Source organism: Phacochoerus africanus, chromosome 4 (assembly GCF_016906955.1).
Source record: "Phacochoerus africanus isolate WHEZ1 chromosome 4, ROS_Pafr_v1, whole genome shotgun sequence".
NCBI classification, from domain to species: domain Eukaryota; kingdom Metazoa; phylum Chordata; class Mammalia; order Artiodactyla; family Suidae; genus Phacochoerus; species Phacochoerus africanus.
Window position 1 is genome coordinate 14,208,471 of NC_062547.1, and position 17,473 is coordinate 14,225,943.

A 17,473-nucleotide genomic window follows, 5' to 3' on the forward strand; every position below is an offset into this window, starting at 1 on the left:
TACAGCAAAATTTGACTCTATATTTTAACTCAACTATACTTTAATAAAAAAATATTGACACATAGGGAATCATGTTTTCCAGATACTTTACACCTTTTAAGTGCAAATCGGGCAAGAAACTTAGAGTGGTCCTGGGAGTAGAGTCTTGGATGGCAAGATAGAAGTAAAAAAAGAGAGATAAAAAAAAAATTCAAGGAGGTATGATTTTTAAAAACCTTAATATGTACTAATTTCAACACAAAGTAAAGTGCAAATTATATGAGAGTACCTGAAAAATTAAAATTTGGAGCTTGTCTCATAGTACAATTATGCATATGAACATTTTATCTGGAAGTATAATCCTTTCTTTGTAATTATTATCACCTGAACTCTGTACTAGGAATAATTCCATCTCCGTTGATTAGTTTTATTTTATAACTTCTGGACATTGTAAGTCAGTAAATGAAAAGCGTTGAACTATTTATAGAGGCTGCCAAGAAGCTTAAATTTGTGTTCCACTAGCAGCAAAAATTTGCCAAATTTTGTCATGTGCTATAAACTTCTTAAATGTTTTCTGGGATAAATGAAAACATAAATAAATGGATAAGCAACAAAACTATGATCTAAGTTTTGGCCACTTTTCCTTTGCCCAATCTAAGCCTCTCTTGCATTATTCATACAAACTCTTCTCAGTGAAAATTTCTTCATCAGCAATTCATACAGGACTTTGTTATTTCCAAATTTGGGGACTTTGTCTTTGGTCTATTCATATAGGAATACCATAATCTCCTGTATTTTTTGGATATAGCAGTATGAAAGGCCCCACAGAATTTATTTTCTTTAAACCCTTACCATTTGGGGCTCTCTAGTAAGGCAAGCAGGGAGTACAAGTCTCAAGGTTTGACTTTCTAAATATGCACTAAGGACAGCAAAATGTTTTCAAATATGTCACCATTTTATTCAAAACCATTCCTGGGATTGACGATGAAGCCTGTGACTTTATAGCAAATTATAAGTGGCAGTTGGTGGTTCATCCCATTTTAAGACAAGTTGTGGGTCATAAATCTCTCATTCCAAAACAAATTAGAGTCACAGGAGCCATTCTTTTGGGGAAATCATCTGCACATTATACACCTAGATTTAGGGGTTATGATCTTCTTAAATATCCTATCTCCTACAGTGTGACTCCATCTAATAATAGCTGGGTGTGAGGGTAACTGAGGGTAGAAGAGAAAGAGAGAAAGAGAGAGAAAGAGCATATGATGGACTTCCCATTCACTTAATTTATTTTAATTCACCTAAGTGAACGATGCTGGCACCTAAGAAAATGGTCAGAGGAAATTCCACTTTGGTGACTGAATTTGTTCTCTTGGGATTAACGGATGATCCAGATCTTCAGCCCATCCTCTTTATGCTGTTCCTGGGGATCTATTTGATCACGGTGGGCGGGAATCTTGGGATGTTGCTGTTGATCAGGATAGATTCTCGCCTCCACACCCCTATGTACTTCTTTCTTGCCAGTTTGTCCTGCTTGGATTTGTGCTATTCCACTAACGTGACCCCCAAGATGTTGATAAACTTCTTATCAGAGAAAAAAACCATTTCCTATACAGCCTGTTTAATCCAGTGTTATTTTTTCATCGCCATGGTGATCACTGAATATTACATGCTAGCTGTAATGGCTTATGATAGGTACATGGCCATCTGTAATCCTTTGCTGTATAGCAGCAAGATGTCCAAAGGGGTCTGTATCTGCCTGATTGCTGGTCCGTATATCTATGGGTTCCTTAGTGGCCTGATGGAAATCACGTGGACCTACCGCTTGACCTTCTGCGGCTCCAACGTCATTAATCACTTCTACTGTGCCGACCCACCCCTCATCCGACTCTCGTGCTCTGACACCTTCATTAAGGAGACCTCCATGTTCGTGGTGGCAGGATTTAACCTCTCCAACTCCCTTCTCATAATCCTCATCTCCTACATCTTCATTCTCATTGCCATCCTGAAGATGCGTTCTGCTGAAGGCCGGCATAAAGCTTTTTCCACCTGTGGGTCCCACCTGATGGCAGTGACCGTGTTTTATGGGACCCTGTTCTGCATGTACGTTAGACCTCCCACGGACAAGTCAGTGGAACAGTCCAAAGTCATTGCTGTTTTCTACACTTTTGTAAGCCCTATGTTGAACCCCATCATTTACAGTCTGAGGAATAAGGATGTGAAACAAGCTTTTTGGAAACTGATCAGAAGAAATGTACTTTAGAAGGAAAATTACAGTGTATTTTTATTTACACACTAAATTAAAAAAATATGTTTATGAGAACTGGAAACAAGTTTCACTGCATTTACAGAAGAGTTGATTTTAAATCCATAATGAAAAGCTATACTCTAATGACAAAATAGTAAAGACAGGTATAAAAAATTTAGGTTTACATGTGATATGTGTGTGAATTGTGTGTAAAATTTGGGCACTATTTTATTAAATATGTAGGTATGGGAGTAATTCTTCTTTCTTCCTACATTTTTACCTTTATAACTTTATATGTAAATTTTACCTTATAAAATGTTTACATTTTTATAGTAACATTCAATCTTTGAAAGATTATAACATAAAAGAGTAAAATACTTCCTTTTGTTTGCCCCACCCTGATCTTCCATTCTCACTTCTCAAAGTTACCATTATTAAGAATTCCTTATATTTATGGAGTTCCCATTGCGGCTCAGCGGAAATGAATCTGACTAGCATCTGTGAGGATGCAGGTTCTATCCCTGGCCTCGCTTAGTGGGTTAAGGATCCAGCATTGCCGTGAGCTGTGGTGTAGTTTGCCAACGTGGCTCGGATCCCACGTTGTTGTGGCTGTGGTGTAGGCCAGCAGCTGCAGCTGTGATTCGACCCCGAGCGTGGGAATTTCCCTATGCCGCAGGTGTGGCCTTAAAAAGCCAGAAAAAAAAAAAACAAACAAACAAGAATTCCTTATATTTAAAAAAAAAAATCTGTGTATCTGCAAGCAAGAATATGGTATGGCCATATATGTACCACAAAATTGTTGACACACATGCTGACTATCTTTAACTTTAGTCATTTATAATTCCATTGCATTTACCGTGCAGGGGCTTTGATCCCATAATTTAGAGAAATATGACCACAACTGCTGATAAGACTTGCTCTTGCCTTGGGAGACAGAGCTTAGAATCAATGAGACCCTCATGTCCATGTCTGGCATCCATTTATGTCTTCTGGCCTGTGAGAGACATCTGCCTCCTTAGGACATAACAGGAAACAAGAATCTTCAAACAATTTTATTTTTTAGGTATTAACTGCTGAAGTAGACAAAGAACGCTTCCTACAAAGAGTTAGGGCCTGCTTCAGGAGCACTGTGACTTCTCTAGAGTTTATCAATATTCCAGCCTCTTAGGGCCTGGGATTTTCATGCCTTCTCTAATCTCTGCCTATCAATCTGTTTTTCAGGATGTGAAAAGTATTTGCCATTTATAAATCTATAGTTCAAATTTTACCCCCACTTGTTATCACAGTTATTATACACTCGATTTTAGAATTAAATATGTTGGGTTATCTGTAAATGTTTTAATGCTAAGGGATGCAAATACAAGCTGATTTTTTAAGCTGTTAGCATTTCAGGTGATTTTGAAGCTGCATGGCACAGGCGAAGGTGATGAATATTTACTGGGTATCTACACTGAGCCAAGTACTGCTTCAAGTACGAAGGAAATTTTAAGGAGCTCTAGGATTGTATAGTTTTGTACAACTGTAAAACTAAAGATTGACCCAATTGTTTAAGTGTTATAATACAGGAAAATGAAAAGGTTGATCCTATGGAGGAAAGAGAATTGTAGTCTTATGACTGTGCAAGACAAGAACTTGTTCATTTTTTGTGCACCTGCTCCAACATACTGATAGCTCCAAATACAATATTGTGTCAGATAAGGCAGGCAGGGTCTGAACAAAACACGTGGTTGATGTCACTTTCAAAGGAAAGGGAAAAGCCATATAACTGTATTAGTCCCTCATTGGCCCATTTTTCTCAGTTATATTTCCAAGCATCCTTTCTACCACAGAACCTATTTTTGCTTAATATTTCCTGTGGAATAATATTTTCATTGTCATTAATTCTATATTGTCTCATTCAATTATTTCAAGCTCTCTATTTCTAAATGTTACTTAAAAAGTTTTTAAAAATAATTGCCCACAAATTGCATTAAAACACACATGCAAACAAGTAACTATTCTTGTAAATTTAACATTCAGTTAATAGTTTGTTGGCTTCTACTTAAACAAATACCTAGAGATCTATTGCTTTGAAGCACACACACACATTCAGTTATGTAAAACAAGCCTGTTTATTATTTCAAATATTCTGAGTGTTCATGGCTCTATCTTTACAGCCTCACTTGGCTTGACACCAAATAAAAGTTTGATAATGATTGCAGGATAAAATAAATAAATAAATAAATAAATAAATAATGTTCATTTTGAAAGTGAAAAAAGAGCCTCCATTTTTGCATATATAAGAAAAATTTTTTGAATGAATCAACAAGTGACTCTGAGGAAACGTATTAGTTTTAAGCTAGCAGTACTGTTCAGAAATACAAGTGACCCATAATATCATTGATATTTATGACTGACACTAACAGTATAAAGCCCAAAATTATATACTCATGCACACAAGTTTAAGATAAAAGAGGATTTTCACCCATTGCTTTCATGAATGGACTGGCTGACATCAGACAGTCTTGGATTTTAGTTCATATTACACTGTGCTATTCATAGAGTGAGCATGTGCTCATGAAATGTTTTTGTATAAATTATTTCAATAGTCCTTGGATTCGTACCTCAAAGTAGGGAATCCCATTATTAATTATAAAACCTCTCATGAAGAATGTTAGAAGTTTTTTAAATCTTTACTGTTTCCTTTTAAAGTTAAATCTGCAGTATTTAACATTTACTGAACAAATTTAGCCACAGGATGATGGAAGAAGCATGAGAGAATAGAGAATATTTATTGCATTTCTCTAAGGAACAATAATTGTAATAAAATTGTTTATATTTTTCTTGTGACCTATCTGAAATATCATGACTCTAACTGGTAGTTTTCTTCAGGAAAAATGATCCAAACGTATTATTTGTTTATTTATTTATTTATTTTGCCTTTTTTGTCCCTATAGGGCCTCACCCATGGCATATAAATGTTCCCAGGCTAGGAGTCCAATCAGAGATGCAGCCACCGACCTACATCAGAGCCACAGCACTTCAGGATCCAAGCCGCATCTGCGGCCTACACCTCAGCTCAGGGCAATGCCAGATCCTTAACCCACTGAGCAAGGCCAAGGATCAAACCCATGTCCTCGTGGATGCTAGTCAGGTTTGCTAACCACTGAGCCACGATGGGAACTCCCCATATGTATTTTTTAAAAATTGCATATTCCAGGGAATGGTAATGCTGTAAGTCTAACATTTTTATTCATGTGTCATTTATTTTCCTGGGTGTATTGGATATCTGAAGAATGTTTAGACTTTCACACTCATGCTTACACACCATGAAGGAGAGAGGAAGAAATAATATTACTTCCCAAAGATCAGACATTTTTTTAATATAGTTTCACGTAATGTGTAAGTTTCAGTGTTACAAATTCTATTTTAAATATGAGCATACAAAAATGGCAGAGTAATTTTTAACCTAAAATCACATAGCTTAGAAGAGAAATTCAAATGTATCTGGATCCAAAGCTTATTGGTTTTGTTTTTGTTTTTCTACTGTACCATACTTTTCTTTCAATATATTTTGTTGAAGAGAAAATCCATGCAATGAATAAAACTATCATTTTCCGTCTTCCAAAAGCATTGTTCATCAGGTATTTGACAGTTGTATGGCCACTTAATGATACAGTTTACTCTGATAAAACATTCTATTTTATAATAGACAAATTCAGCTTGTTCAGTAAAGTGAGATTTGTAGTTGGAGCCTGATTACATCATTTATGAGCCAAATTAATAGTTAAAAGCATGAACTCTGTAATCAGATTTACTGAGAAGATTACTCAGCTTTTCCCTCCCTCAGTTTTTCTCTCCTCTATAATTTAATATATAGTACTTTCTCATAGGGAAGCTGTGTAGAAGAAATGGACTAATACATTAAATACTGACCACATTACCTGCTTAATAGTTTTCACTCAGTAAAAGTTCTCATATTTATTGTTAGCTAGGAAATAACTTCATCTATTTGAGACTCATCTTCCTTTCATAGCTTTCTGTATATTTCCATTTTATATTTATCACTCTTTAGTTAGAACACTCTGATAGATTTGGTTGCTTAATTAAAGCTTGTTTTCCCGATGATGCTATAAATGCCATAAGGTCAGATATAATGTTTAAAAGCAATTAGTTCTCTACTGCTTAGCCTGGTACAGTCTGTCCTCCATAAGAAAATAGATAAAATAGATAGATATAAATATAGATAATTGTAAAAAATATAAATTATAATGTAAGTCTTATAAAGTGATGAGAATTCAAAAATATGAAACATATTGATGGAATCATAAATGTGTATAATTTATTCATGTATAACAAATATGTTTTTATTTCCTTAAACAGAAGAAATCATCTGGAAATGTTCAGAATAAATCAGACAAGAGAGAAGTTTAGCTTCCTGAGGTTGACCAGTTGTCCCGTTTTGCAGCCTGGTTTCTTTGTCTTGTTCCTGTTTATTTGTATTCTCTTTTTTGTGGAAACCTTAGGCCTAACTCTTCAGATCCTACCCTCATCTGGTCTCTTTGTGAATCCACCAATTCCACACATTCTGGTGAACTTTTTATTTAAAAGTCTCATTTCCTCATCCAATTTATTTGAACAGTATGACATGATCGCATTCCTGTTAACTCAATATTTTGTTCCTGCTGCTTTCTCTGACAATCCTATCCACATGGTTACCCAGTTTTTGTATAGCTATAGTATGGGGCCCGAAATATTATACATTAATGTAGCCACCATTGCCTATAGATGTGGTTTTGTATAGACTTAATATCATAGCTGTTTTCTGCAGAGTTGGCAACAGGGAACATCATCACGGTGTCTTGCCACTTTGCAGCTGCTCAGCTACTAATAAAATTATTTGCCATGAATCATAGTGGAAGTCCAGAATATGTTTAGGAGTATATGGAGCATTTGAGTTAGCTATCTCTGCATAGCATTTCAGAGAGTCCTCACTGTGCTTCTCCCCTACGTGGAGTAGAACGTGAGCCACTGCAGCTGCCGACCCACAGCACCCCCCTGCGTGGAGATCAGGGTGGAGACCAGGAGAGAGGCACTCTGTGCCCTGGGAAGGCTGGAAGAATGGGCTTTCAGGTAGCTGGATATTTTCAGGAGATGATTTTATGAGCCCAATTCTTGCATCTCCTCATATCTAGAGGAACACTCGGGCCCATCAGTGATGATCAATGTCTGTGACTTGTGGTGACCTTCATGAGACCAGCAGAGAACATCTGTAAAATGTGTGCATGGCTGCGTGCACCTCCCCCTTCCCCTTTATGACTTATGTCTTCCTGGGCTGTCATTAGTGGCCCGAACGAAGGATGTCGCGGTCACCTGTGAGTACAGCCACCTCCAAGGGTGGGCCATCGAGCCCTCAGGGAACTCAGGAAGGCATACCAAAGGAGTGATTCCAGTAATCCCAGGCCTTTACGTCTTCCCATAGAAATGGTTTCCTGTAAATCTTCTGTAAGTCTGGTTCTCTCTATCTTGTGTTCCTAGTACCTCCCTTTTGTTGCCAGAACTCATATATCCTAGCTTCCCTCCTTGCCTCCTTGGAGTGATTTCTCAGGGCTACCTAAGATGCTGTCTCTGGAGCTTAAGTCCTAATTTCACCCCAAATGAAACTTAACTGTCAACTTTCACATTGTATTTTTTTAGTTGACACAAGAGTTCTGTAAAGAGCAGTGATTTCTTTTGACCAAGGTAGACAGTGACGGTATGATTGAATGGTCTCCATTATTAATCTGGCAAATGACAGTCTGCTTCCCAGGCCGATTTCATTTCTTGCCAAGATTTTGAATTCTTTGCTTCCATTTTGGGCTTAACTTTATTAAAACAAACGAACAAACAAAAACCATAAGAATTGGTTACTTATTTATCTTTTCTTATCTTTGCTGTCTTTTTAGCTCCCCACTTCTTTACAGATTTAGGGTCCTGCTGCCCACTTCCTGCTGTTATCAAGGTCCCAGCATACAGGGTTATGAAGCACCCTTATCCCCCCAGTTGCTGAGCAGAAGCTGAGTTCCACTGTAAATTAGAGCTGGGCACTCACCATCTGCCTCTACATGGATTGAATCATGAGCCACAGCACTTGCGGACCCTCAACACCCCCTGAAAGAAGCTCAGGGTGAAGATCAAGAGGGAGGCACCCTGTGCTTTGGGAAAACTGGCAGAACATGTCTTAGACAGTAAATTATTTTCTGGAAAAAAAATTATGAGCCAAATTCTTGCATCCCCTTCTATCTAGAAAAGCACTAAAATCCTTCATGGTGTCATCTGCTCCTTGTGACTAGAAGTAACCTTTAAGAAACTAGCAGCAAACTTCTGCAATTTTTGTGCTGGAGTGCACGTACCTTTCCCTCCACCAAAATCACATATATACTGACTTTCCTGCTTACCTCTTTGGAGCAGTTTTTCAGAGCTATCTGAAATGCTGCCTCCCAGGCTACAGTTCTCATTTGGCCTCCAATAAAACTTAACTGTCAACTTTTAGCTTGTGCGTATATTTTTTTTAAGTTGGCACCACTAACCTCTAAGGAAAAACAAAGTTCTTATCACTGAGAGTCCCCAAAAAAGTCCCAAGATATGTATTTGATTTTCTTAAATATTAAGAAATATGAAGGGTAAAATATTTGGATTGGAAATGACACCTAGTATATACATATTTAACATTTTAAAGTTGAAGAAGCTGACGTAGGGTACTTTGCCTAAAACTAATGGACTAGACTCTAGAAAAAGAATCATTGAAGTGTAATTAAACCCACTTTTCTTAGTTCTCTCTCTAGCTAAATATTGTAACGAATGTATTAGAAATTGCTTCTATAAACCTAGAAAGCATGGGGATTTTTTGATTCATGGTAGTAGATGTTTAATCCTTTGGTGAAATGAGATGAACTCTGAGGGAATCTATAAATGTTCATGACTAAAACCAAGAGATTTGTAGTCAGATGTGCGTTCTCATCTCAGCAAGTCAGTCCACTTAGCAGTTTGAATTTGAGAAAATTGCTTATTCTCTTTTAAGCTCAGTATCTTCAGCTGTACAGTGGGCTTAAGAATGTTAACTCGAGGTTTTGTTTTGTTCTGTTTTGTTTGCCACACTTGCCGCATAAGGAAGTTTGGGGGCAAGGGGTCAAATCTGAGCCATAGCTGCAGCAAAACAGGATTCTTAACCCATTCCCACTGTGCTGGGTTGGAGATCAAACCCACACCTCGGCAGTAACACAAGCCACAGAGACAATGCCAGATCCTTAACCTTCTGTGCCACCCAGGAACGCTTAAGTTTTTAAAATGAGTTTCTAATGTGTCTCTAATTGATTTCATTTGCCCGTGGTCTTTCCTTTTTCTTAAAAATGTGTGTGTGTGTGTGTACACACATATATATTTAGAAAAATTTACATGTATTTTTTAAAAAATCAGGACAAGGAAGACCAAAATATTGTTTTCTTTCAAATGAATGTATGATCACTGCAATTAATCCATGTGGTGAAAATAAGCCCTTGCTGAATTGATGACCAAGTAAAATGAATGACTAACTTACTCTTTTGTGCAGCTCTTTCTTCTGAGTGATGGCAGTACTGAGGGAGCATGGTACCTAACAATGCATGGCAAGCAGTGGGCAAGGTCACTACCAAGGAAGATGAAGAAGAAAACACAGGAGAGATGCTTAAGCTAGTCCTAATTTCCACATTCAAAGTTTCTGAACTATCTTCAAGGAACTTTTAATTATAAGAATTGATTGCTTAATCCTGACTTGAAAAAAAAGATAATGCCACAGGGAAAAGAAATCAACCTTATAAATACAAGCAACCATTTCCCTCACTTATAACTTTGGAAAGCCCTTTGGTTTTCCTACGTCGTTTTAGGATGTCTATTTTGCATATATTAGGAACTAGCCAAAAGATTACTAGTACACTTGGAATCCAATTTCTATTATTTTTAACTGTAATTGGAGTGTAGTTGACTTCCGATATTGTGTTAGTTTCAGGTGTACAGAAAAGTGAATCAGTTATACATATAAATATATACAGTCTTTTTCAGATTCTAATTTCTTATCTGATAGAAATAAGTAGATGATTAGAAATAGTTAAAAGTCCACGTAGAAAAGATTAGGGTTAATTATCTGGGAAATACCAATGATAAAATCTGATTTTTTTATTTCTTCTAAATATTAAACTAAAAAAGAATTTCATGGCTTTATGTGACTCACACATGGTCAGATACTTACATACATTATAATTTTTTAAACCCTCAGAGAAAATCCCTGGAACAATATTTTCCAGTAGAACACTGCTCATAAATATTTTATTCTCTACAATTATAAAACTAATACATAACATAGTCGTGATTTTTCAAACTAAATCTGCCCAGTTCCAAACATAGTTGTGATTTTTCAAATTAAATCTTTCCAGTTCCAAATGGATATGTATTAATTTTGGAAAGCACAAAGATACCTTGGTAGACCATTTTTTAAGTTTTATTGAAGTACAGTTTATATACAAGGCTATGATAAATTTGTTTTACAACAAATGATTCAACCATGCATTCTCTTTCAGATTCTTTTCCCACATAGATTATCACAGGTGGTAGACTTTTTTTTTTTTTTTTTCAGGGCTGCATCTCTGGTATATGCAAGTTCCCAGACTAGGGGTCGGATGGGAGCTACAGCAGATGGCCTATACTGCAGCCATAGCAACGCAGGATCCCTGACCCACTCAGCGAGGCCAGGAATTGAACCCACTTCCTCATGGATGCTAGTCAGATTTGTTTCTCCTGCACCACAACAGGAACCCCAGATGGTAGACCATTTTTAAGAAAGGTGGGATGTAAGAATAGGATATAAATGCACAGCAGGGTACAACATGATCTTTCAATGTTTTCTCTAGTAGGAGATGAGAAAAAATTAGTGGGACACCCTCCTTCCTAATTGCACGGAAATTCATGCACATGCAGAGGCCAAAGGTGAACCGTTAAATATGGAGAGGAAAATCTGGAGCTCATGAGTCATTCCAGAAAAGAAAAGAGGTAAGAACTACGATGGGGGGAGACAAGAGAAACCAGAGAGGTGTAACAAAGCTGGGAATTAAACACTACAAAATAATCAGTGGAAAAATCCTCTGTGTTAGGGTGCAAGGCAGGAATTTAGAGAATAAATGTGACTATCATTTAAATTTTACTTTTTATTCTTTTTCCAAAAAATATTATCTTTCACCTGCATTCCATAGTATTGCTGTGTGTATGTGTATTGTGTGCATTTTGGATTTTCAAATAGCATGGGATGGAGAGAAAAGAGGTTTAAGGCAATTTTACAAGGTTTTAAGAGCCTGATAGCTGGGTTATCTAAGCATTATTGTCACCGTTTTTAAATTATAGTGTGATCCTTGGGCATAAACCCTGAAAGATAAATTAAATTTTAACTAATTATTATCATGATGTAGTGTTATCTTATATAGCAGTCAGGCTTATGGGAGTCTTGGGCACTGATTTTAAAGGTTTGCATTAGTTGGATAATACTTTCCATTCCTGCAAGAGGCAAAGAAAACAGTTAAACAAATTAGAAGTTCCATTCTCATTTATATGGAATTCTGAGCAGGTTTATCAGTTCAAGACTGCCATGATTTTATAAGTTTCAATGTCAGAAATAAAATATTGCCTGCCAGATCAGTAAACAAAAGATGTTATAGTCCTCAGCAATTGCAGCCACCTACCGCGGTGAGCCCCAAGGGAACTCAGGAAGGAAACAAAGAGTACTCGCCATCTAGCAGCCATCAGACTGCAGCCACTCCTGAGAGTGAGCCCTGAGGAAATTCAGGATGTGAAAACACAGAATACTGGCCCTGGATAGCTGAGGTGAATATCAAAGGAATAATTTCAGTGACCTCAGATCCTTGCATCTTTACAGACGTAGAAAAATGATAAATTCCTTAACTTGAGCTCTCTTGTTCTCTTTTATTAACAGTAATCTTTTGTTCCTACTACTTGCCCTTTGTTGCAAAACTCATATATCCTGGCTCCCCCCTCACCTATTTGGACCAGTTTTCTCAGGGTGACTTGAGATGCAGCCTCCTGGGCTTACGTCCTCAGTTTTGTCCACCAAATAAAAAATAACTCTCAACTTTTAGATTGTGCGTATATTTGTTTGGTTGTCAAATGTCTTCACTCATTTTTCTGCCATCTCACCCGTATGATCCAGAGTGGCTCAGCACTTCATCCTTATTGCAGCCAGTGGTAGGCAGAAAAGTGGAAGGAGAGAGCAAGCCTGTGTTAAAAGGGATAGATAACAATTGCACCTTTCTTTGTAGCTAATCTAGCCTGAGAATAAACAAAGAAAAGGGAGGTTTTTGTGGCTCTTTGTTTTGTTTACTTTGGCTTTGTTTTCTAAGTGCTGTTCCCTAAAGACCAATTCTAGATCCACGGAGTGAACGCTAAAATGAATAAGGGGGCTGGGCACAGCTTCTAGCTTAGACTCTCATCGAATCCTAGTGTGTGCGATATTAATCTGTTTTCACAGTTTTAGACAACATGCTGGACTAAGTAATTACTGTGATCTAATTGAGGTACAGGGATGGAAAAATTAGCTTTGCCAAAGTTTACTGAATTAACTGGAAAGATGACAGAAGACTTTTCAAAATTTCCTGTCCATTACGTGCAGTCCCAATCATGATAAAAGATTTGCAACTGCGGCTTTTCAAAGACTTATCTTTTCTTTCATTTTCCCCCAAATAGTCTCTAGTCATTTTAAAATAGAAAATAGTGGCCTTTTATATTTTACGAAGGTGAATTAAGATGTATCTTATCACTTAGTGACTTTTTACAAAGAACCTAGATGATTTTATCTGGCTTGTCCCGGAAGAAATAATTGTTGCCAGAAAGAGAATATTTGGTACAAGATTCTCAACTTCCAGCAAGCAAATCGTTTAGTTAAGTGGTGAGTACCTATTTGTTTATTGGCACTGATTGGCAAAATTTACAATGGAAAAAATGACCTAAGATTAAGTGAAATAAAGAAAATAATGTAGAAATGTAGATGGTAAGAAATGTAGTGACATAAACCAAAACTATAAATAGAGAAATAAGAGAATGGTTAGCAAGGAAACGTATTTGAAGCTGAGTAGTGAGAGAGACCCAGAGTCAGTTTAAGTGTGTTTTTTGTTTGTTTGTTTGTTTGTTTTTAATTTTATGGCTACACCTGAAGCATACCGAAGTTCCAGGGCCAGGGATTGAATCTGAGCTACAGCTTGGACATATTTCAGATCCTTTAATCCACTGCTAGGAGGGGATCAAATCTGGGCCTCTCCAGTGACCCCAGCCACTGCAGGTAGATTCTTAACCCACTGCATTGTGGTGGAAACTCCTGGTTTAAGCGTTTACTAAAGTTTAATTAGTTTCTTTTTAAATTAAACCACTATTTCTAGTATCTCCCTGGACAAAACCATCATGGGAAAGGAAAGGAAAAACTACAGAGGGAATAAAACAACAACAGTGTCCCTAAGATAACATGAATTTTTTCCACTTAAAGAATTTTCTGTGTTGATCCTAAGTTCTCATTTTCCATGGAAGGAAATTATGAGAAGAAACTCCACCTCGGTGGCTGAATTCATTCTCCTGGGACTGACCAGCCGCCTGGAATTGCAGGTCCTCTTCTTTGTGCTGTTTCTGGGCATTTACATGGTCACGGTGGCAGGGAATCTTGGCATGATTGTCCTCATCCGGGTCAGTGTCCGCCTCCACACACCCATGTACTTTTTCCTCAGCCACTTATCCTTTGTGGACCTGTGCTTCTCTTCCAACGTGACCCCCAAGATGCTGGGGATCTTCTTAGCAGAGAGGAAAACCATTTCCTATCCTGCTTGTCTGGTGCAGTGCTACTTTTTTATTGCCTTGGTCCACGTGGAGATCTACATCCTGGCTGTGATGGCCTTTGATCGGTACCTGGCCATCTGCAACCCTCTGCTTTATGGCAGCAGGATGTCCAAGGGTGTGTGCACGTCCCTCATCGTGGTGCCTTATGTGTACGGAGCACTGACTGGCCTGATGGAGACCATGTGGACCCACAGCCTAGTCTTCTGTGGCCCCAGTGAAATTAACCACGTCTACTGTGCCGACCCACCACTGATTAAGCTGGCTTGTTCGGACACCTACAACAAAGAATTGTCCATGTTTGTAGTGGCTGGATGTAACCTTTCCTTTTCTCTCCTCATCATCCTCATTTCCTACATCTACATATTTCCTGCTATCCTGAGGGTCCGGGCCACAGAAGGCAGGCGCAAAGCCTTCTCTACCTGTGGCTCTCATCTGACATCTGTCATTATATTTTATGCAACTCTTTTCTTCATGTATCTTAGACCGCCTTCGAAGGAATCTGTGGAACAGGGGAAAATGGTTGCTGTCTTTTATACTACAGTAATTCCCATGCTGAACCCCATGATTTATAGCCTTAGAAACAAAGATGTGAGAGAAGCATTAACCAAAGAGCTGTTAAGGAAAAAAATATTTTCTTAAAATATATCCCTCTTATTTTGGTCTCTAGTTGTTTTCTAGATTTTTTTCCATAAATTTCAGGATAGAAGTGATGGTGAAATGAGAAATGTGGTACTCCAATGGGGCACTACATTTCTTGAACCTTTAATGATTTTTTAAAAAAATACAAACAAAAATAAAAATTTGATTACAAAATTTCATGTGTGCATTTGTCATTTATCTTGCTCACTAGTTATTTTAATTTATTTGCCTTTTGTGGACATGAGACCATTACATTTCCTCCCCCCTCGGTTTTAGGTGGAAATATATAGCTACTTCCAAAAAATGAGTTAAATTCAAATTCCTGTGTCCCTTCTCAGTTGAACATTTCATTGCAGATGAAAGAATCTGCAGTAGATAACTTTATTTATTTATTTATTTATTTATTTATTTATTTATTTTTCCTTCTATGGTGACCAGAAAGATTCAAGATTTAAGCATGGGTTCTTGAGTGAATATATGGAACAGAGCCCCCAGCCATCTCACAATAGAAATGTGGAATAGATGACAAATGCCCTTTGTTTTATAAACTACTACAATATGTTTAGTTGCTTAACTCCAGGGTTGGATGCAGCCTCTTCTGACTGATACAATATTAATTCCACAACATTCAATCACGCAGATGCATATAATTTAGAAATTAAATACCACAACCTTCAAAGGAATCACATTTGGTGTTGTATGTTCTTCTAGTCTTTTATTTCTACGTTTTTACACATATGCATGAGTTTAGCTGAAATTTCTTATTCTAATTACTACTTATAATTCTAACATATAAATATTGTTTTAAAAGTCAAATAATAGTATAAGACTTATATAAACTTTTTTTTTTTAGGGCTGCACCTGTGGCATTATGGAGGTTCCCAGGCTAGGGGTCTAATTGGAGCTGTAACTGCTGGCCTACACCTCAGCCACCAAAATTCCAGATCTGAGCTCTGTGTCTATGACCTACACCACAGCTCACAGGAACACCAGATCCTTAACCCAGTGAGTGAGGCCAGGGATCAAGCCCGTATCCTCAGGGATAGTAGTCAGATTCGTTTTTGCTGAGCCACAATGGAATACGTTATATAAACTCTTGTATCATTCTTTTCCAACTCAATCCCCCCGTAGATAACACCTTTTTGTTATTTCCTTTGGTCATTAACCCCTTTTGCATTATATGCTTATATATCTATTTATTGATTTTTCAGTCATGGCCATGATTGATTGACATCAATTTATTATTGATAAGGTATTAGCATTCTTTACCAATCCCTGCATCCCTATCCCAGAATCATCACTTCTCATTTTCACAATATGACCACATTCAAATTTTTCTTTAATCAATATTTCTTGTTAAAATTACTATGAGCATGAAATCAGTAGTACCTGAAAAATACTATGAAAACTCTATGAGTGTTAGTAACACTATGAGTAATCCTGGGAATGCTCTTGTACCATTTATCTGATTTTTGTAGAGGTAATGGTTGTCTTATTTTTTTGCTTTTCTTTTTGTACCTACTTTTCCCCAAATTTCTGCAGAACTCTAAAACACCTCTGCAGAGGTAAACCTGATACATGATCTATAATTGACACATTTCATCCCTGGAGACTCTCTATCCTCCTTTTGGATTCTCTTGGGGTTGTTCTCTGGGTCTCTTGCAGAGCTGCTATCTTGAGGTAGTGATTGCTACTATTCGTTTGAAATGTTTCATTCATTCAACCTATGTTGATTACTGGGCAATATATTACAAACTGGAGATTTAGCAATAAACAAGACAGAAATAAAGTCCTTCTATATATTCTAGAGTGGAATGGAGAGTGAGATAGCAAGACATCGAAATGAGCAGATAATAAAATATTTCTGATACTGTGAAGTGCAATGGACCAAGGCAACGTAAAAGATGATGACTTGGCAGAGTCAGACGCCTGGGTTGTGGATGCCACTGATAGGAAAGGACTGCCGGAGAAGGAGAGTTTGAAGCCTAAATGATCAGAAGAAGGCAAACATAAACAGATCACTGGGAACTGTAACCCAAAGAATCAATAGCAAGAACAAAGTTTCAGGGATGGGGCAGCAAAAAGAAAGGCCATGTGGCCAGAGCTTAACAAATGGGAGAAACAGTCAGAGGAACAGATGCCAGAAAAGGGACTCCTTATTCACTGGATGGTCAGCAGATTCTCATAACTGACAGGAAAACATGTTGACCGATGCCCATCTCATGGAATTATTGGGAATATCAAATACTATTTGTAGGGAATATTTCCCCCAATTACATTTTGAAGAAAGAATGTTCTGAGTTCAAATTTGAACTCACTTTTAGGGAATTTTCCAAACATGGGAAGCATGATAGAAACAATAAATTAAATAAGTTATTAAGTCATTCTTATATTTACATATACTTGTTGATTATTGTCTATGCCAGGCACTGCCATTGTTGTTGCTAGTTATCAGTCTGTTCTACCTGTCACATTCCATGTGTCTTTCTTCTGAAAACAAACCACTTATACCTAGTACAATTTATTTTCAAACATAAGCAACTCATCAAAGGACAAACTCCTTGATAGAAAGGATATATTTTTCATCCTTGTATTTTCAAGATTAAAAAGCATGGAAATTTGCATTGAGTATAGTTTTTGTGTGAGTTTGTTAAGGACAATGTAGGAAATATTAGAGATCTTGAAATGATGACACCTTGAATTTACTTGAATTTAGTTTCATAAGAGGTCATG

At 37.3% G+C, this 17,473-nt stretch overlaps 2 protein-coding genes across 2 annotated transcripts; both read left to right on the forward strand.

Annotated features, from left to right (window-relative positions):
- The first annotated feature begins 1,288 nt into the window (after nt 1-1,288).
- Nucleotides 1,289-2,239, forward strand: LOC125123997 (olfactory receptor 1030). Its single transcript, XM_047774175.1, has one exon. The coding sequence runs from the start codon at nt 1,289-1,291 to the stop codon at nt 2,237-2,239; it is 951 nt and encodes a 316-aa protein (XP_047630131.1).
- An 11,554-nt stretch (nt 2,240-13,793) lies between these two features.
- On the forward strand, nt 13,794-14,782 carry LOC125123998 (olfactory receptor 5M8-like). Its single transcript, XM_047774177.1, has one exon. The coding sequence runs from the start codon at nt 13,805-13,807 to the stop codon at nt 14,738-14,740; it is 936 nt and encodes a 311-aa protein (XP_047630133.1). The 5' UTR covers nt 13,794-13,804; the 3' UTR covers nt 14,741-14,782.
- Nucleotides 14,783-17,473: the final 2,691 nt, after the last annotated feature.

Excerpts from the sequence above, each read along its gene's own strand:
- LOC125123997 (XM_047774175.1), top strand. The coding sequence starts at position 1,289 with ATGCTGGCACCTAAGAAAATGGTCAGAGGAAATTCCACTTTGGTGACT.
- LOC125123998 (XM_047774177.1), top strand. The coding sequence starts at position 13,805 with ATGAGAAGAAACTCCACCTCGGTGGCTGAATTCATTCTCCTGGGACTG.